The 20,238-nt window shown below is 44.1% G+C and overlaps 1 protein-coding gene across 4 annotated transcripts in view; it reads left to right on the forward strand.

Annotated features, from left to right (window-relative positions):
- Nucleotides 1–20,238, forward strand: part of Ppp6r2 (protein phosphatase 6, regulatory subunit 2) — a 66,118-nt gene that overhangs the window by 12,189 nt on the left and 33,691 nt on the right. For 3 of the 4 annotated variants that reach the window (XM_013025772.1, XM_013025773.1, XM_013025775.1), the window contains exons 3-4: nucleotides 6,011–6,092; nucleotides 18,405–18,647. In XM_013025772.1, coding sequence (XP_012881226.1) covers nucleotides 18,421–18,647 — 227 coding nt within the window. In that variant the 5' untranslated portion in view covers nucleotides 6,011–6,092; nucleotides 18,405–18,420. Of the gene's footprint in view, nucleotides 1–6,010; nucleotides 6,093–18,404; nucleotides 18,648–20,238 lie in introns of those variants that run through there. The other variant, XM_013025774.1, reaches the window with a different exon arrangement.

The following is a 20,238-nucleotide window of genomic DNA, read 5'->3' on the forward strand; positions in this document are numbered from 1 at the left end:
CCAGAAGTGGCGCTGTGGCTCAAGTGGTAGAATGCTAGCCTTGAGCTGAAGAGCTGAGAGACAGCACCCATGCCCAGAGTTCAAGCCCCATGACCGGACCTCCCCCCCCACCAAAAAAAAAAAAAAAAGAAGCTGAGCTCTGAGGATTATGATTGGAAGCCAGCCTGGGCTGGATAGTCCATGGGACCCTCCAATTAAGCACCAAAATCCCAGAATTATAGCTGTGGCTCAAGTGGGAGAGTGCTAGTCTTGAGCACAAAAGCTCAGGGACAATGCCCAGGCCCTGGGTTCAGGCCCCAGGTCTGGCCCCCCTTAAAAAACTAGTAAGACAAGGGCTAAGGATGTAGCTCAGTATTAGAGTGCTAGGCTAGCATGTGCAAGGTCCTAGACTCTTTCCAGTAGTGGAAAAACTAAATTAAACTAAAACTAATAAGACACAAACCCATAGATTTGGGTTTAACAAAAGCCCAAATCCATACATTGAAATTATAAAGCACCAATGTCACTAAAGATGAGAAGGAAATATTAAGCTAGAGGTAAACAAGTAGCTAAAAAGGAACATCAACTAGATTTCAAGTGATGTCTCATCAGTATGAATAAAAGCCCATAAGTACAGTAATTCTTCAATGATAAAACAGTGTAAATTATACTATAGAATTGTGTGTTTTTGTTTTTTGTCGATCATGGGGCTTGAACTCTGGGTCTGGGCACTGTCCCTTAGCTCTTCAGCTCAGGGCTAGTGCTCTACCACTTGAGCCACAGTGCTACTTCCAGTTTTCTGAGTGGTTTATTGGTGATAAGAGTCTCACAGGCTTTCCTGCCTGGGCTGACTTTGAACTTCGATCCTCAGATCTCAGCCTCCTGAGTAGCTAGGATTAAAGGCATGAGCCACCAGCACCCAGCAAGGTCATTTTTATAAGAAAATATGTAGTTTTATGTCTTATGTTAATCTACCTTCTACTCACTATCCCACATCCTATAGAAAAATAACTAAGAGTGATGGGAATATATCACACACACACACACACAAAATTAGGCCTGGCACTGGTGGCTCATGTCTGTAATCTTAGCTACAGGAGGCTGAGATCTGAGGATTTTTTTTTTTTTTGGGTCCGGTCATGGGGCTTGAACTCTGGGCCTGGGTGCTGTCCCTCAGCTCTTCAGCTCAAGGCTAACGCTCTACCACTTGAGCCACAGTGCCACTTCCAGCTTTTTTCTTTTTGCTTATATGGTGCTGAGGAATTGAACCCAGGGCCTCTGGCATGCAAGGCATGCGCTCTACCACTGAGCTACCATCCCAGCCCCCGAGATCTGAGGATTTTGATTCAAAGTCAGCCCAGGCAGGAAAGTTTGTGAGACTCATCTCCAATTAACTTTTAGAAAACTGGAAGTGGTGCTGTGGCTCAAAAGGTAGAGCACTAGCCTGGAGCAAAAGAACTCAAGGACAGTGCCCAGGCCCAGAGCTCAAGCCCCACAACCAACAATAATGAAAAAAGGGAAGAAAAGGAGGGACACCGAGGGTGTAGTTTACATGGTAAAGCACAAGCTTACCAAGTGCATGCTCGGCATTCAAATCCTACCACCACCAAAAGAAGAAAATAGTGTCAAACAGCCGGGCGCTGGTGGCTCATGCCTGTAATCCTAGCTACTCAGGAGGCTGAGATCTGAGGATCAAGGTTCAAAGCCAGCCCGGGCAAGAAAGACCGTGAGACTCCTATCTCCAATAAACCACTAGAAAACCGGAAGTGGCACTGTAGCTCAAGTGGTAGAGGGCTCGCCTTGAGCTGAAGAGCTGAGGGACAGCGCCCAGGCCCAGAGTTCAAACCCCAGGACCAACAAAAAATAAAAAAAAAATAAAAAAAAAAAGAAAATAGAGTCAAAGAAATAAAACTTAAGTAAATGAATAAAAGAAAAAAAACTGCCTAGGCAGGTAATATGGTGAAGTTTAGATTCTAATTCTCTTAGCAACAGTCTACCACAGAATGTTCTGCTTGAAGAACTCTTTCTTGGAACTACAGGATGACATGAGCAATATTTCTGTTTGAAATCTATTTTCTGTCTCATAGTTCTGCTACTCTGAAAAACTAAATAAACAAGTTCGGGTTTATTTCGCTGCTAGGTAAGCATATAAAGGATGTGGACTGAGCTGTGCTTGACAGTCCTGAGGGCATTGTGAAGGACAGTTGTCAGGGCTAAGCCCCTCTGTGGCTGCCCAGCACACAATCTGTAGAAAAGACTACTTTTTCTGTGGGACAGTCCTAGGCTTGTAAGCAATTGCTTGGTCATTTATGTGTGTGGTTTTTCCCTTTGACTCTAAGTCCTACATGTTTGATATATGTATCTGTTCTTATTCTAGTAGCACACTGTTGATGACTAGCGTTGTGTTAAGTTTGGTATGGGGAAATGTGGGTCCTCCACTTTTAGTCTTCTTTTCAAGGTTGCTTTGTCTATTCTGGACCTCTTATACTTCCATATGAACATTAGGCAATGCTTGTCAACATACAAGATTTTTTAAAAAGCTGTCCTTAGGTTTTAATTTCCATATTTTATTATTCTTGGAGATAACATTCTGTTTTGTTTTGTTTTTTTTTTGGTCGGCCGTGGGGCTTGAACTCTGGACCTGGGCGCTGTCCCTCAGCTCTGCAGCTCAAGGTGAGCGCTCTACCACTTGAGCTACAGCGCCACTTCCGGTTTTCTGGTGGTTTATTGGAGATAGGAGTCTCACGGTCTCTTCTGCCCGGGCTGGCTTTGAACCTTGATCCTCAGATCTCAGCCTCCTGAGTAGCTAGGATTGCAGGCGTTAGCCACCCGCGCCCGGCTAACATTCTGTAAGACAATGATTTTTTGTTGTTGGTTGTGGGGCTTGAACTCAGTCTGGAAGCAGCACTGTGATAAAATTAGTAGAGCACTAGCCTTGAGCTGAAGAGCTCAGGGACAGCACTCAAGCCCTGACTTCAAGCTCCATGACCGACCAAAAAAAAAAAAAAGAGTCTCATGGACTTTTCCTGCCCAGGCTGGCTTTGAACTGCAATCCTCAGCCTCCTGAATAGCTAGGATTACAGGCATGACAATGATCCTTAGGAGTTGTTGTGGCATCTTTTATTGATTTAGTATGTACTTGTAAATGTTACATGGGATGTGAAAACTTTTTGGTATTCTGTTTTCTTTTGTTTTTTTGGTGGGTTGTGAGGCTTGAATTCTGGGTTTGGGCGCTGTACCTGTGTTCTTCAGCTCCAGGTGAGCGCTCTACTGCTTGAGCCACAGTGCCACTTCTGGTTTTCCAGTGGCTTATTGGAGATAAGAGTCCTTGCCTGGGCTGGCTTTGAACCATGATCCTCAGATCTCAGCCTTCTGAGTAGCTAGGATTACAGGCATGAACCACCAGCACCCAGCTACTTTTTGGTATTCTGTTTTTGGATGTTCTTCATATCTTTTTAACAGCCTGAGATAGTTAATAACATGTGCTTTTTTTTTTCCTGTTAATATTACTAGGTTTGCATTCAGGTCTCTGTGCTTGCTAGGCAACTCTTACCTCTGAAGCATATCTGCAGCCCTCTTATTTTTGAGATAAGGTGTATATCCGGATGCAGCCTGCTATTTTTCTGTGTACCTAGGATGACAGTAATATGTCACTGTGTCCAGCTACTCTTTGAGAAGGGGTCTAGTGAACTTTTCTGCCCAGGTTTGCCCAAACCTCAATCCAATCAGCCTTCCAATATCAACTTTCCATGTAGCTAGGATTACAGGTGTGAGCCACCTTGCCCAGTTAAAATTTACATTTTTAATACTGAAGTTGTAGGAAGAAAGAACAGTAGAAACAATTTGCAGAATTATAGTAGAATATCACAACTAAAAATTCACTTTTTTGGGGGCTGGGAAGGTGGCTCAGTGGCAGAGTGCTTGCCTTGTATGCATGAGGCCCTGTTTTTGATTCCTCAGCACCACATAAGCAGGAAAAAAAACGCCGGAAGTGGCACTGTGGCTCAAGTGGTAGAGCGCTAGCCTTGAGCTGAAGGCAGGCCCAGGACTGGACCCCCCCAAAAAAAAAAAAAAAGTTCACTTTTTCTTTTTTTTTGGTCGATTGTACAGCTTTATCTCAGGGTGTGAGTGCTGTCCTAAGCCTCTTTGTGCTCAAGGCTAGCACTGTGCCACTTGAGCCACATCTTTATTCAGACGTCCCTAGCTTATTCTCTCTTCATTCTCTGTCTCTCTGTCTCTTTTTCTCTCTGTTTTTGTGTGCTCAGTGCTGCATAATTGGATAAAATACTGAACAGTTCCAAAGCCAGGAGAATCCCTTATCACTTTTTTTTTGTTGTTGGTTGTGGATCTTGAATGCTGGGCCTGGGTGCTGTCCCTGAGCTCTTCAGTTCAAGGCAAACGCCCTACCACTTGAGCCGCACAGCACCACTTCCAGTTTTCCGGTGGTTCATTGGAGATAAGAGTCTCACTGTCTTTCCTGCCTGGGCTGGCTTTGAACCGTGATCCTCAGATCTCAGCCTCCTGAGTAGCTAGAATTACAGGCGTGAGTCACCGGTGCCTGGCCCTCTCATCAGGTTTTGTAACCATGCTCACTTCCCTCTTACCACTCACTCTCCTCTTTGTCTCCAGGCATGACTAATAACCAACCTTCCATTTCTAATTTTATAATTTCAAAATATAAATGAGGCCGGGCGCTGGTGGCTTACTCCTGTAATCCTAGCTACTCAGGAGGCTGAGATCTGAGGATTGTGGTTCAAAGCCAGCTAGGGCAGCAAAGTCTGTGAGACTCTTATCTCCAATTAACTACCAGAAAACTGGAAGTGGTGCTGTGGCTCAGGTGGTAGAACATTAGCCTTGAGTTGAAGAGCTTGAGTACGGTGCCCAGAGTTCAAGCCCCACAACTGACAAAAAATAAAAATTAAAAAAATATGTATATATATAATGAGCTGGGCCTACTGGTATACAACTGTGGTCTCACTTACTTGAGAGGCTAAGACCAGAAGATTGTTTGAGCCCAAGAGTTCAAGACCAGCCTGGGCAATATAGTAAGACTGTTTTTCTCCCCTCTAAGCCTAAAAGGAAAGAAAAAGGAAGAAGAAACATGTTATAAATGGAAGCCTATAATATGTAACCTTTTGTGCCATGATAATTCCCTAGAGACTCATCCAGTTGTTCTAGGCATCAGTTGTCATCCCCCCCCCCTTTTTTTTTTTGCCAGTCCTGAGGCTTCAATTCAGGGCCTGGGCACTGTCCTTGAGCTCTTTTTGCTCAAGACTAGCACTCTACCACTTGAGCGACACCGCCACTAAGGGCTTTTTCTGTTTATGTGGTGCTGAGGAATCGAACCCAGGGCTTCATGTATGCTAGGCAAGCACTCTACCACTGAGCCATATTCCTAGCCCCAGTAGTTCCTTTTTTAAATTATTAATTTTTTTTGCCAGTCCTGGGGCTTGAACTTGGTGCTTGAGCTCTTCCCTGAGCCTTTCTATGTGCAAAGCTAGTGCTCTACCACTTGAGCCACAGAACCCCTTCTGACTTTTTCTGTTTATGTGGTTCTGAGAAATTGAACCCAGAGATTCCTACATGCTAAGCAAGCACTCTACCACTAAGCCACCTTCCCAATTCCTTTTTATTACCAGGTAGTTTTTCTTAGTGTATGGCTTTGTATCAGTATTTGCATGTTGAAGGGCATCTGGAACACTTCCAGTTTTTTTTTTTTTGTAGGTCGTGGGGCTTGAATTCTGGGCCTGGGCGCTGTCCCTGCACTCTTCAGCTCAAGGCGAGCGCTCTACCGCTTGCGCCACAGCACCACTTCCAGTTTTCTAGTGGTTTATTGGAGATAAGAGTCTCATAGACTTTCCTGCCCGGGCTGGCTTTGAACTGTGATCCTCAGATCTCGGCCTTCTGAGTAGCTAGGATTACAGGCGTGAGCCACCAACACCTGGTTTACTTCTAGGTTTTAATTGTTATAAACAAATAAACCTACTGTGAACATTCAGATCGTTGTATGAACTTGTTTTTGCTTCTCTAGGATCAATGCCCAGAGCCAAGGCAGTTTTTCTTTATGGATTTCTGTCCATTGCTGTTTTATAGACCTAGTAGAGTCTTCTAAGGTATGTATGTTTGTGGTGGTTAGATCTTTCCTTGTCTTCCTACCTGTGTGGAACATTTGTCATTGCCTCATTGTTAATCTTTGCCTTAAATTTAGTTTGTCAAGTTTTTTTTTGGTTGGTCATGGGACCTGAACTCTGGGCCTGGGCGCTGTCCTTCAGCTCTTCAGCTCAAGGCTAGCGCTCTACCACTTGAGCCACAGTGCCACTTCCAGCTTTTTCTGCTTATGTGGTGCTAAGGAATCAAACCGAGGGCCTCAGGCATGCAAGGCAAGCACTCTACCACTGAGCCACCTTCCCAGCCCTGAGAAAATACTTTTAAATGAGAAAGGATTGTTGAAGAGTAAGATTTGCACTAACTGCAAATGTTCCAAAATGATAAGACAAACTCCAGGGAGGTGTGGATCAGGTCACAAGCTACCAGACAATGAGCAAAAGCTAGCATCAAATAAGGAGTTGGAGTTCTGGTCTTGGGCAAAAAAAAAAAAAAAAGGACAAACTCCAGAAGGTTCAAGAAAGTAGCAGTATGTATGAATGATACTATCTAGAGAGTCTTCAGGTTTGTTGTCTCAATCTGAGAAGGGATTGAAGAAGAAGACACAAGAAGATGGCAGAAGAAGTTGAGAGTTTTTTTTAATTGTAGGAGCTAAACTAGTTGAGAGTGGAAATAACAGACTCCTCTGAAGAGGAGTGCTACCAGATAGAGAATTAGGGTCAGGAAAGGTAGAGTAGAAAGGCAAAGTTTATTTGAAAGTAAGAGTGAGATGCCAGGAGAAACTGAGGAAAAGCCTTTTAGCTATTGCTGGGTTGTCATAAGCCCCCAACTTGGACTCCTAACTAGGAGGACTGCCTTACACCATAGGAAGTCTCATCTACCTGTTTTCCAGGGAAGAAGGAAAAGGGGAACAGGAAGAGTAGAAGGATGGCACAGGTTTCTCAGTGTAAGAGAACCAGAAATGAGGCCCAGAAATCAATAGCTCCCCTATAGGCTTGTGGAGTCCATCTTTTATAGTTCTTTGGGCAAGTCTCAGCTGCTCTGTCATCTGATTGAGTCACATGTCCCCTCACCCCAAGGAAGGGCCTGTCCCCTGCCTGGTCTGCTCCAGAATCATCAAGGTCTTTGCTTTCTCAGGGCTGTTATCTCAACTTTCCCAGAGAAGGGTGTAGGGACTCTACTGGGCAATCTCTGCTTTCTCAAGGTCTTGTGGAAGAAGAGGAGGTACAGGCTCCATGTGCTATCTTGATCTTCCCCAAGGTCCCCAGGGTCCCCGGGAAGAGGAGGGAGTGTCTGCCACTGGGTGGCTCTCTCTCCCTGCTAGTCTACACAGTTCTAAATCTCCCTCGGGTGTAGCTCTCGATAAGTATGTAAAGGAAAGAACTTATAAAAAGTTTTTGTGTGGGGCTGGGAAGGTGGTTCAATGGTAGAGTGCTTGCCTTGCATGCATGAGTCCCTGGGTTCCATTCCTCAGCACCACATAAGCAAAAAGAAAAAAAACGGAAGTAGCACTGTGCCTCAAGTGGTAGAGCACTAGCCTTGAGCTGAAGAGCTTAGGGACAGCACCCAGGCCCAGAGTTCAGGCCCCATGACCGGACCCCCCCCAAAAAAAAAAGTTGCTAAAAAGTTTTTGTGTGATTAAGATAGCTGTAATTAAAATATTATTGTGGGTGGGGATGGGAGGGAAAAACTGAGAGTAAGGGAAGGGATGACATTGTCTAAAAAGATATACACTCTTTTTTTTTTAAAGAGAAGTATAACAATTTTTATTAATTTTATGTGGACATACTGATCTCAACAAGAATGAGCTCCTCCCCTGCCAAAATAACAAAAGCATGGTTTGAACAAATAACAAAATATTTATGAAGGACTGACAGGGCAAATGGATTTCATAACTAAGGCAATAAACTCTAAAGTTTGTACTAAAGAGATGTACAGTGATATAGGGTACAGTGGAAGACAGGGCCGCAGCAAAACTTTTCACTGTTGCCCCAATGAGCTGATGGTCAACACTACCTTTCAGTCGCTATAGATAAAAGACATCCCTGCCAAAATAGTCTTTTTTTTTTTGGTCGGTCATGGTGCTTGAACTGTGGGCTTGGGCGCTGTTCCTGTGCTCTTCAGCTCAAGGTGAGTGCTCTACCGCTTGAGCCAAAGCACCACTTCTGGTTTTCTAGTGGTTTATTTGAGATCAGAGTCTCACGGGGGCTGGGAAGGTGGCTCAGTGGTAGAGTGCTTACCTTGCATGCATGAGGCCTTGGGTTCCATTCCTCAGTACCACATAAGCAGAAAAAGCCAGAGTTGGTGCTATGGCTCAAGTGGTAGACTGCTAGCCTTGCGCTGAAGAGCTGAGAGACAGTGCCCAGGCCGAGTTCAGGCCCCATGACCAACAACAAAAAAATAAAAATAAAATAAAATGTATTTCAAAATTATTTAAAAAAAAAAGTCTCATGGGCTTTCCTGCCTGGACTGGCTTTGAACTGTGATCCTCAGATCTCAGCCTCCTGAGTAGCTAGGATTACAGACGTGAGCCACCAACGCCCAGTTCCAAAATGGTCTTTTGTTGCTGTTGTTACCAGTCATGGGGCCTGAACTCTGGGCCTGGGTGCTGTCCCTCAGCTCTTCAGCTCAAGGCTGGCGCTCTACCACTTGAGCCACAGTGCCACTTCTGGCTTTTTCTGCTTATGTGGTACTAAGGAATCAAACCCAGGGCCTCATGCATGCAAGGCTAGCACTCTACCACTGAGCCACCTTCCTAGTCCCCAAAATAAGCTTTATAGCTTTTGTTTTGATTTCCTGGTTGTGTTTTTTTTCTAGAATCACTTATTTAATATGAAAATTTAAGTAAATATAAAGATAAATACAGATATAAATACGTTCTACTCATATGTATGTATACACCCATTTTTTGTTGTTGTTGAGCCATCTAACGGTTGTCTGTAGACATTACATTTTACACTGCAGTGCCTTATTTCAGTTGGCAAAAAGTTCTGGGGTTTCGGGATATTTTATTTTATTTTTGTGGGTCGTGGGGCTTGAACTCTGGCTTGGGCATTATCCCTGAGCTCTTCAGCTCAAGGCAAGACACTCTACACCTTGAGCCACAGCACCACTTCCAGTTTTCTAGTGGTTAATTGGAGATAAGAGTCTCAAGGACTTTCTGCCTGGGCTGGCTTTGAACCATGATCCTCAGATCTCAGCCTCCTCAGTAGCTAAGATTACAGGCATGAGCCACCAGATCCTGGTTAGGACATTTAGTTTAGCATGCATCTCCTGAGAACCAAAACATTTTTCTGTTTGAATATATCAGTTTTCACAATTTTACAGTACTTTTTGCTAATATGTACCAATGTTCTAATTTCTCCAGTATCTCAGTTACAGGCTTTATACCTGTGTTTGTCTTTTTTTTTTTTTGTCGGTCGTGGGGCTTGAACTCTGGGCCTGGGCGCTGTCCCTCAGCTCTTCAGCTCAAGGCGAGCGCTCTACCACTTGAGCTACAGCGCCACTTCCGGTTTTCTGGTGGTTTATTGGAGATAGGAGCTCACGGTCTCTCCTGCCCGGGCTGGCTTTGAACCATGATCCTCAGATCTCAGCCTCCTGAGTAGCTAGGATTACAGGCGTGAGCCACCAGCGCCCGGCACCTGTGTTTGTCTTTTTAAGTTCAGGGTCAAACTGCATCTGGTTATCATTTCTTAGTCCCTTTTAATCTAGAAATTCTGGTTATTTTGTGCTAGTTTGAACCGTGATCCCCAGATCTCAGCTTCCTGAGTAGGTAGGATTACAGGCGTGAGTCACCAGCTCCTGGCTTACCAAATTAATTCTATAGATTTTTGTCAAAAATTTTTCTGACTATTGAAACTGAATTTTAACCGTCAAATTCATTTGAGTGTCTATTTCAAGGTCTTTTAAATAGTTACTTTATAACCCTGATTAAATATGTAGGGCTACGGTGCTAATTGTTACTGGTTTCCTTGTATTTTTAATGTATTTTCATTCTCCAAGTATATAAGCCTTCCGAATATAAAGCTGGGGAGATACTTTGTGAAGAAGCTACCCTCTAAATTGATGATAATGACCAGGCGCTGGTGGCTCACACCTATAATCCTAGCTATTCAGGAAGCTGAGATCCAAGGTTACAATCTCAAAGGATGTGTTCCCCTTCTGCGGGAGTCCCTGTGCCATCCCAAGACCTGGGTGGGAGCCCAGCTGCCCCAGCTCTCCTGTTAGCAGAGAACAGAGGGCAAGAAGCTCCTGACCTGTATGACACTCTGTACCAGGAGAAAGTAGCCAAAAATTGGCTGAAAGTGAACATGATGAGATGTAACAGGAACTTAAAATAGAGGATGGAAACTGAAGGTTTATGAGAGAGACCATTGTAATTAGGTTTTCAACCAACCTAGGTGGTACACTAAGGACATAGAAATTCATAAGACAGATTTTTTTTTTTGAGTACTCCACTCACCTAAGAATTAATGATAGGCTTCATTCCAGCCTAAGGTGTGTCGATGACATAGTTCCTGAAACAAAGATCTTTTTTTTTTTTTTTGGTCAGTTGTGGGGCTTGAACTCTGGGCTTGGGCGCTGTCCCTGAGCTCTTTAGCTCAAGGTGAGTGCTCTACCACTTGAGCCACAGCGCCACTTCTGGTTTTCCAGTGGTTTATTGATTTCTGGTTTTCCAGTGGTTTATTGGTTTCTGGTTTTCCAGTGGTTTCACAGACTTTCCTGCCCTGGCTGGCTTTGAACCGTGATCCTCAGATCTCAGCCTCCTAAGTAGCTAGGATTACAGGTGTGAGCCATCGGCGCCAGGCAGATCTCAGCCTTTGGAGTAGTTAGGATTACAGGTGTGAGCTATTGGCACACGGCTATTTCCAGCTTTTGATGATTAATTGGGGATAAGGACTTTCCTGCCTGGGCTGGCTCCAATCCTAGACCTCTGGTCTTCAGAACTCAGCCTTCTGAGTATCAAGGATTCAGATGTGAGCCACCAGCACCTGGCTTCATTAGTTTTTTATTGTTTTGTTTTCATGCATCCAATTGTACTTCTTTTTAAAAATAATTTTTATTGAGATTATGATTATATAAATTTCACAGATTTCACAGTATTGTGAGATAGTAATACTTAAAGTCACAAACATGTTTTAACCTTCACAAGGCAAATTGTCATTATCTTGATCTATAAAGTTTGTGAATTCTATGAGCTCTGACAATATAACTATGTCTTCCACATTGGGTGGTATGTACATTTCTTTCCTTTTGCTTAGTGTCAGCTGTTCCCTCTTTCCCTCTCATTCCCTCCCTCCCATCGCTGCCCTTGAGTTGCTTAGTTCATTTTCATCGATGTCCAGTGAAGCTGATGGGCCCCTCTGTTGTATATTTTCCCCTGTTTCCCTCTGATTCTGTGTCCTCCTCCTAACTTCCCTCAGATGTACACATATATATTCCATATATGTGGCCAAGAAGATGGAGTCATTTAGTAATAATATGACAAATTGAGTGGAGGTCCTTTGTTTCTTGAGTCCTGTTTACTTTGTTGTATCTCTTTGCATTTTGGATTTAACATCCACATATCAGGGTGACCATGTGCCATATCTTGGCTATTGTGAACAGTGCTGCAATGAACATGGAGGCGCATGTGTCCTTGTATCCTGGTTCCTGTTGCTCAGGGTAGAGGCCTAGGAGTGGTATGGCTGGGTCATAGGGGAGGTCTATATTTAGCTTTCTGAGGTACCTCCAGACTGCTTTCCAAAGTGGTTGTATTAGTATACATTCCCACCAGCAATGCAGTAGGCTTCCTCTTTCTCTGCACCGTTGTACTTCTGACTCATTTAAAAGTCAGAAGAAATCACAAGAAAAATTAGGAATATTCTGAATTTAGTGAAAATGAAAACATGCTAGGTGCTGGTGACCACCCACAACTATTATCCTAGCTATTCAATAGGCTGAGATCTGAGGATTGAGGTTCAAAGCTAGCTCAGGCAGGAAGTCTGAGTCTCTTTTATCTCTTAATTAATAACCAAAAAGCCAGAAGTGGCACTGTGGCTCAAGTGGTAGAGTGCTATCCTTGAGCCAAAATAGCTCCAGGCCCACAGTTCAAGTCCCAGGACCAGGAAAGAAAAAGAAAGAAAGAAAGAAGAAAGAAAGAAACTATGCCAAAATATGTGGAATGTAGCTAGATCAGTGCTCAAAGGAAAGTTTGCAGCTTTAAGTAGTTATAATTTAAGAGAAGAAAGGTCTAAAGATAATAATCTAAGTCTCTATTGAAGTTTAAAAAAGAACAAAGTAGAACTCAAGTATTCAGTAGGGAGGAGATTATAAAGACAAGGAAAAATGTGTAATAGAAAATGGACAAAAGCCAGGTGCTGGTGTCTCACGCCTGTAATCTCAGCTACTCAGGAGGCTGAGATCTCAGGATCACGGTTCAAAGCCAGCATGGGCAGGAAAGTCTGTGAGACTCATCTCCAATTAAACACCAGAAAACCAGAAGTGTCTCTATGCCTCAGGTGGTAGAGCACTGGCCTTAAGCTGAAGAGCTCAGGGACAGTGCCCAGGCCCAGAATTCAAGTCCCAGAAAGGAAGGAAGGTAGAAGGGAAGGGAGGGAGGGAAAGGAGGGAGGAAGGAAGGAAGGAAGGAAGGAAGGGAGGGAGGGAGGGAGGGAGGGAAAGAAAAATGAAAGAGAAAGGAAGGAAAAAAAGAAAAGAAAGAAATGGTAGATGCTGGGAAGGTAGCTTAGTGGTAGAGTGTTTGCCTAGCATGCATGAAGCCCTGGGTTTGATTTCTCAGTACACACAGAGAAAGCCAGAAGTGGCACTGTGGCTCAAGTGGTAGAGTGTTAGCCTTGAGCAAAAGAAGCTCAGGGACAGCACCCAGGTCCTGAGTTCAAGCCCCAGGACTGGCAAAAAGAAAAAAGAAAATGGAGGGCTGGGAAGGTGACTCAGTGGTAGAGTGCTTGCCTTGCATGCATGAGGCCCTGGGTTCAATTCCTCACACCACATAAGCAGAAAAAGCTGGATGGAAGTGACGCTGTGGCTCAAGTGGTAGAGCGCTAGCTTTGAGCTGAAGAACTGAGGGACAGCACCCAGGCCCAGAGTTCAGGCCTCATAATGGACAAGGAAAGAAAAGAAAAGAAAAAACGACGAATAAGGCTGTGAATGTGGTTTAGTGGTAGAGTGCTTGCCTTGCATGCATGAAGCCATGGGCTCAATTCCTCAGAACCACATAAACAGAAAAAAAGCTGGAAGTGATGCTGTGGCACAAGTGGTAGAGTGCTAGCCTTGAGCAAAAGAAGCTCAGGGACAGTGCCCAGGCCCTGAGTTCAAGCCCCAGGACTGGCAAAAAGAAAAGGGGAAAAAAAGCGCTGGGAAGGTGGCTCAGTGGTAGAGGCATGCCTTGCATGCATGAGGCCCTGGGATCGATTCCTCAGCACCACATAAGCAGAAAAAGCCAGAAGTGGCACTGTAGCTTAAGTGGTAGAGCACTAGCCTTGAGCTGAAGAGCTGAGGGACAGTGCCCAGGCCCAGAGTTCAGGCCCCATGATTGGCAAAAAATAAAAAATAAAGAAAAGAAAAGAAAAACAGAAAGAAAAAAAGAAAATGGTCAAATAAGCTGGGTGCCAGTGGCCTACACCTATAATCCTAACAACTGAGGAGGCTGAGATTTGAGGATTGTTGTTTTCCAGCCCAGGAAGGAAAATTCATGAGACTCTTACCTCCAACTACCAAAAAGGTATAAATGGAGCTGTGGCTCAAGGGTAGAGTACTGTCTTTGAGCAAAAGGTCAGGGACAATACCCAGACCCTGAGTTCAAACCCCAATACTGGCATAAATAAATAAATAAAATAAAAAATAAATAAAGGAAAAGAAAAAGGACAGGAAGGAAAAAGTCTGGTTCTTTAAAAAAGAACAATAAAATTAATAAGTGCCTTACTGCACATATAAATTTCATATAATTGTTTTTGTTTCTTAAATTTACTCTGGCAATTTCTGTCTTTAATTGAAATGATTCATCAGTTTGCAGTAATGTATTTATTGATATGACTAAGTTTTCTTGTCTGTTGTCTTGCTGGGTTAGTTTTCAAATTTTTGATTACTGTATGAAAAAAGTGATAGAGGAGTTACAGTTATTGCTTTTTTTTTTCTTTGTTCCATCTATTTTTATTCTTTATTTCCTTGTATATGTTTGTAATTAATGAATTAATCTGCCTCCCTTCTTTTCATGGTACTGGGTTCTCCTGCTTGCTAGACAATTATTCTTCCCCCTAAGCCATGCCTTATCTCTGATTTTTACTTGTTTATGTGTTTGTTTGTTTGTTTATGCTAATACTGGGGTTTGAACTCAGGGCCTCTCACTCTTGCTCAGCTTTTTCTGCTCACAGCTTGTGCTCTACACTTAAGCCACACCTCCAGCCAGGCATTTTGTTGGTTAATTGGAGGTGGAGCATTGCATATTTCTGCTTAGACTGGCTTCTAACTGCAGTCTTCCAGCTGTCAAAATCCAGAGTATCTAGGATTATAGGCACCAGCCACTGCCAAAAGCTTATTATTATTATTATTGCTAGTCCTGGGGCTTGAACTCAGGGCCTGGGCATTGTCCTGGAGCTTCTTTTTTTTTTTGGAGGGGTGGTCTGGTTGTGGGGCCTGAACTCTGGGCCTGGGCACTGTCTCTCAGCTCTTCAGCTCAAAGCTAGCGCTCTACCACTTGAGCCATAGCACCCACTTCCGGCTTTTTTCTTTTTGCCTCAGGCATGCAAGGCAAGTGCTCTACCACTGAACCACCTTTCCAGCCCCCGGAGCTTCTTTTGCTCAAGGTTAGCACTACCACTTGAGCCACAGTGGCTTTTTCTATTATGTGGTACTGAGGAATCAAACCCAGGGCTTCGTGCATGCTAGGCAAGTACTTTACTACTAAGCCACATTCATAGCTGATGGCTCATTATTTTTGGTTCAGTTTTTTTTTTTTGGTCGGTCATGGGGCTTGAACTCTGGGCTTGGGCGCTGTCCCTGCACTCTTCAGCTCAAGGCGAGTGCTCTACCGCTTGAGCCACAGCACAGGTGTATACCTGGGTGATATCCATCTATGTTAGGCTTCTTGTGACGGAGAATCATGAACTTTTTCTGCTTCAGCTAGTCTTAAACTGAGATCTCAACAATTTCAGCCTACCCTATAGTTAAGTTTACAGATATGAGCACTGGTGCCTGGCTAAACCTGTCCTATTTGGTGAATAAAACCTCTCAACCGCCTTCAGGACTGCACAGAAGCCACTTTGAACTGCTTTGGATAAATTCTTATTTCGGACAACAAACAAACAAACAAAACCACTTTGACAAGGTGGAGTTTTTCTGTTTACCTGACTATATGTTGTCCAAGTATTTGAGTCATACTGGGTCCTAAAAAAAGGGGGCATCTATCACATATGTGGAGGTGGCCATCTCCTGAAAGTACTTTCAGAACCATTGTTGGTGCTACAGTTTGTTACAACCACTTGTAAATATCCATCCATAGCCTTCCTAAGTGAATGAAGGAGGTCTTATAGCCCAGTAAGAAAACAAAATGCAAAGTCAGTGAGTATATGGACTCTTTTGTCCTGCAAATCAAAGCAGCTCTACTTTAGGCTCTTCATGTCTCAAGTGTGTGAGCAGTGCTCACCCCAGCGTTAGGGGTACAAGGGCAGCTCAGCCTGGTGGCAGGGAGCAGGGTCACAGGGCACAAGCGGGGAAATATCACTTGCTCTTATGTCCTATGGTGAAGCTGGGTTCCAGAAGCATGTCCAGGAGATATGTTGTAGAAAGCTGCTTAGGTGCATGGTGGGTGTCTGGAGTCAATGTCAGTTTTGAAGCTGAGATAAGAGGTAATGAAGATGCTAGTTTCAGAGATCAGAAAGATGTCTGTGTCAGAGGTCATGGGGCTAAGGCTGGACACAGGCGTCTTCCTGTGTCAGGGCTCCTTGAACATAACAGCCTTCACAAACAGATAAAACTGAAGTTTTTTGTGGTTTGCTTGTTTTGGATTTTTTAGTACTAGGCTTTGAACTCACGATCTTCCATTTGCTAGGCAGGAGGAGCTCTTCACTTGAGCTATGCCCCTACCTTTTTGTGCTTTAGTCCTTTTTCAGGTAAAGTCTCCTGTTCTTGTCCAGCCTCAGACTGCAGGCCTTCTACCTATGCCTCTTGTATAGCTGGGATCACAGACATACACCATCACAACTAGTTTACGGAGATAGGCCTGGAATAACTATTTTGTCTAGGCTGGCCTCAAACCATGATCCTTTTTTTTTTTTTTGCTGGACCTGGGGCCTGAACTGTGGGCCCGGACGCTATCCCTCAGCTCTTCAGCTCAAGGCTAGTGCTCTACCACTTGAGCCACAGCTCCACTTCCAGCTTTTTCTGCTTATGTAGTGCTGAGGAATCGAACCCAGGGCCTCATGCATGCAAGGCAAGCACTCTGCCCCTGAGCCACCTTCCAGCCCACCAAGATCCTTGTTATAGCTGCCTCCAAAGTAGTTAGGATTTCAAGCAAGAGCCACCATGCCCTGTCAAAACTATGTATGTATACCGAAGTCAGTCTTTTGTTTCTTTTTTTTGGGGTCCGGTCGTGGGGCCTGGGCGTTGTCCCTCAGCTCTTCAGCTCAAGGCTAGCACTCTACCACTTGAGCCACAGCACCACTTCTGGCTTTTTTCTTTTTGCTTATGTGGTGCTGAGGAATCGAACCCAGGGTCTCAGGCTCTACCACTGAACCAACTTCCCAGCCCAGTCTTTTGTTTCTTTAAGTGAAAATGTTAGGTAGGATACATCCTGCCTGTTATTACTATACTTTTATAAAATAACCTCATATAACATTGAAAAGATTCATCAGGTGGCTCAGTGGTTGAGTGCTTGCCTTGCATACATGAAGCCCTGCGTTCGATTCCTCAGCACCACATAAGCAAAAAGAAAAAGCCGGAAGTGGGTGCTGTGGCTCAAGTGCTAGAGCACTAACCTTGAGCCGAAGAGCTAAGGGACAGCACCCAAGCCCAGAGTTCAGGCCCCATGACCGGACCCAAAAAAAAAAAGAAAAAAGATTCATCATTCAAAAATGAATTTTTAGCTTTATTAAATACGTAAGCTTCCTGCCTTCTGTTTGCATTAGATTAGTAAATCTTGCTTTCCTACACTGCTTTGCAGACTGGCAGGGTGCCTCACTGGGGTGGCCCAAATTAGTACATGTGGGCAGCAAGAGGTAGGAGAGGGGTTGAAGAGACAGAGGAAAGGCTTGGTCTGTGGTAAGCCTTAGGTTTCTGAGCAGGGTGTTGTACCCAGTTGGTTTGTATGTGAGGGAGGGGCAGCTTCAGGGTAATTCTGAGGGTTATTCAGTAAGGGGACAGCAAATTGAGGGTCTAGGTGGTAGCTAGTGGTAGAAGAGGGCGGGGTCAAGCAAAATGTGCTTTTCTGAGTTTGATTAAGAGACTTCAAGGAAAATATTTCTTGTGCTTATTCAGGAGGTAGGTTTGTGTTGTGAGATTTTCTCTTTCTCAAGATGGAGGCTTATCTCATTTGTTGACATCAGCACGTGTGGGAAACAGCAGTACATATGGGCTTCGTGGAGCCAAGAAGCCGCTGAGGGCCCCCAGAGGCATGCTAGCACTGTAGGAGGGGCAGGGAAGAGGTCAAGAAGGTGGGTTGGTCAGTAAAAACTTGGAGAGATGGGTCATGCAGCTGGGGAAATGAGTCTTACCTTTTTTTTTTTCTTTTTGTCAGTCATGGGGCTTGAACTCTGAGCTTGGGCGTTGTTCCTGAGCTCTACCACTTCAGCCACAGTGCCACTTCCAGTTTTCCAGTGGTTTTTATTGGAGATAAGAGTCTCACAGACTTTCCTGTCCAGCTGGCTTTGAACTATGATCCTCAGATCTCAGCCTCCTGAGTAGCTAGAATTACAGATATGAGCCACCAGCGCCTGGCTAAAGAAGTCTTATAAGAGCAATTACTGTAGTGCTGGTGGCTCACAGGAGGCTGAGATCTGAGGATCATGGTTTGAAGTAAGCTTAGGCAGGAAAGTCCATGACACTCTTATCTCTAATAAACTAAAAACAGCTGGAAGTGGTGCTGTGGCTCAAGTGGTAGGATGTTACACTTGAGCAAAAGCATCTCAAGGACAGTGCCTAGGCCCAGAGTTCAAGCCCCAGGATTAGGGGTGGCATAGGGGGAGGAAGAGCACCTAAGACCCCACCTAAGACCCAGAAATTCAGTGTGATTATCATAGGGATGAGCTTCTTGGATTTAGATGTAGTATGGTTGAGGGTGGATATGCAGATAAGGGTGAGTGAGTGATTCTGATACTTTCTTACAGCTCTGTGGCCATCACCATGTTCTGGAAGTTTGACTTGAATACTACGTCCCATGTTGACAAGCTGCTGGACAAAGAACATGTGACATTGCAAGAGTTAATGGACGAAGATGATATTCTACAGGAATGTAAGGCTCAGAATCAGAAGCTGCTGGACTTCCTGTGCAGGCAGCAGTGTATGGAAGAGCTGGTGAGCCTCATCACACAGGACCCCCCCCTGGACATGGAAGAGAAGGTCCGCTTCAAGTATGTACTAGGCTGTGACTGGGGCCAGCACTGGACAAGGCTCAGAGAGGCCATGGGCAGTGTTTGAGATAGCCAGGGCAGGGATTTCTGATGGCAATTCAGATCTTAAACCTGAGAAGTGCGGCAGCCATTGTGGGATTTGTTTTGTATGAGATTTAGAGCTTACAGTCTCTTAGGTATGTCTTCTCATTCTGAGTTACAAGAGAGTTTATATGAAGTTGGTATGTGTCGAGTGACAATATATTGAAAGACTATTCCTGCAATTGTAAGGCACATGAGATTGCAAAGTGAGGCTGCACACTCAGTAAAGTTGGTTTAAGGCTTGGAAGAAGAGCTAGGCAGGAAAGATATGCAGTGTCTAACTCCTGAGTCCTGGGAAACGCTTCACTTAGAGGTATTCAACTTGGAGAAAGTATGGCATCATCATTAGTGGTACTGACCCTTCTCAAAGTTTTTCCTAAAATGTTGCATTCAGCATTTGGCCAGCGTGTTAGGAGATGACAGAAAGAGAAGGCTCAATGGAGCATTAAAGTAAAGAGAATGTTGAACCAAGACAATGCCTTGGGAGGCAAAAGGAAAGGGCAGTCCCACCTGGGGGCTCTATAATGAGGCTGTGTTGCATTCTGTGTCCCAGGGATAGCTGGGACAAGTGAAGTAACAGATAGGAGTTCTAGGGACTCATGAGGAAGTGTGAAGTATGTGTGTACTGTGCTGAAGTCTTAGAACAGGGTCAGCGAAGTATGACCCTGCTTTTTCTTTCTTGAGACAAGGTCTTATTACTTAGAATCTAGGCTGGCCTTAAACTCATGCTTCCCCTGCCTCAGCCTCTCACGTGTTGGAATTACAGGTGTGTTCTGTGCTTCCTATGTTTTACTTTTACATGGTTGAAAAAAAATAAAAAGGAAGAACACTTTGTTCCAAATGTTCATTATATAAATTTTACTTTTTTTTTGGTAGAATGGGAGTTTGAAGTCAAGGCCTCCAGCTAGGCAGGTGTTCTGCCATTTAGACTACACCCCAGTCCTTTCGTAGCTTTAGTTGTTTTTCAGGTAAGGGCTTATGTTTTTGCCTAAGGCTGGCTTTAGACCACAACTCTCCTACCAATGGCCTCTAGTATAGCTAGAATAATAGGTATAAATAACCATGCCTGGCTTATTGATTAAGGTGATGTCTCAATAATTGTTTGTCCACTTTGGCCTTGAATTTCAACCTTTCTAATCTCTGTCTCCCAAGTATGTGTGAACCACTGTGCCTGGTCAGAAATTTACCTTTTTTATGTGTGTGTGCTAGTTCTAAGTCCTGAGTCCCTGAGCTTTTTTGCACTCTACCACTTGAGCTATAGCTCCACTTTCTGCTTTTTTTTGGTGGTTAATTTGGAGATAAGGGTCTCATGGACATTCCTGTTAGGTATTGCTTTGGACCTTGATCTGATCCTCAGATCTCAACCTCCAGAGTAGCTAAGATTACAGGCTCCCAGCTAGAAATTTACTTTTTTGGTATCAGCCAGTAGACTACTGTTGGATGCCACACTCAGACATAATATAATAGAGTCCAGTTGAAAAAAAAGACTGACAAAAATTTGCTATTTGGC

The sequence above is a fragment of the Dipodomys ordii genome, unplaced genomic scaffold (genome assembly GCF_000151885.1).
Source record: "Dipodomys ordii isolate 6190 unplaced genomic scaffold, Dord_2.0 Scaffold87, whole genome shotgun sequence".
Classification (NCBI taxonomy): Eukaryota; Metazoa; Chordata; class Mammalia; order Rodentia; family Heteromyidae; genus Dipodomys; species Dipodomys ordii.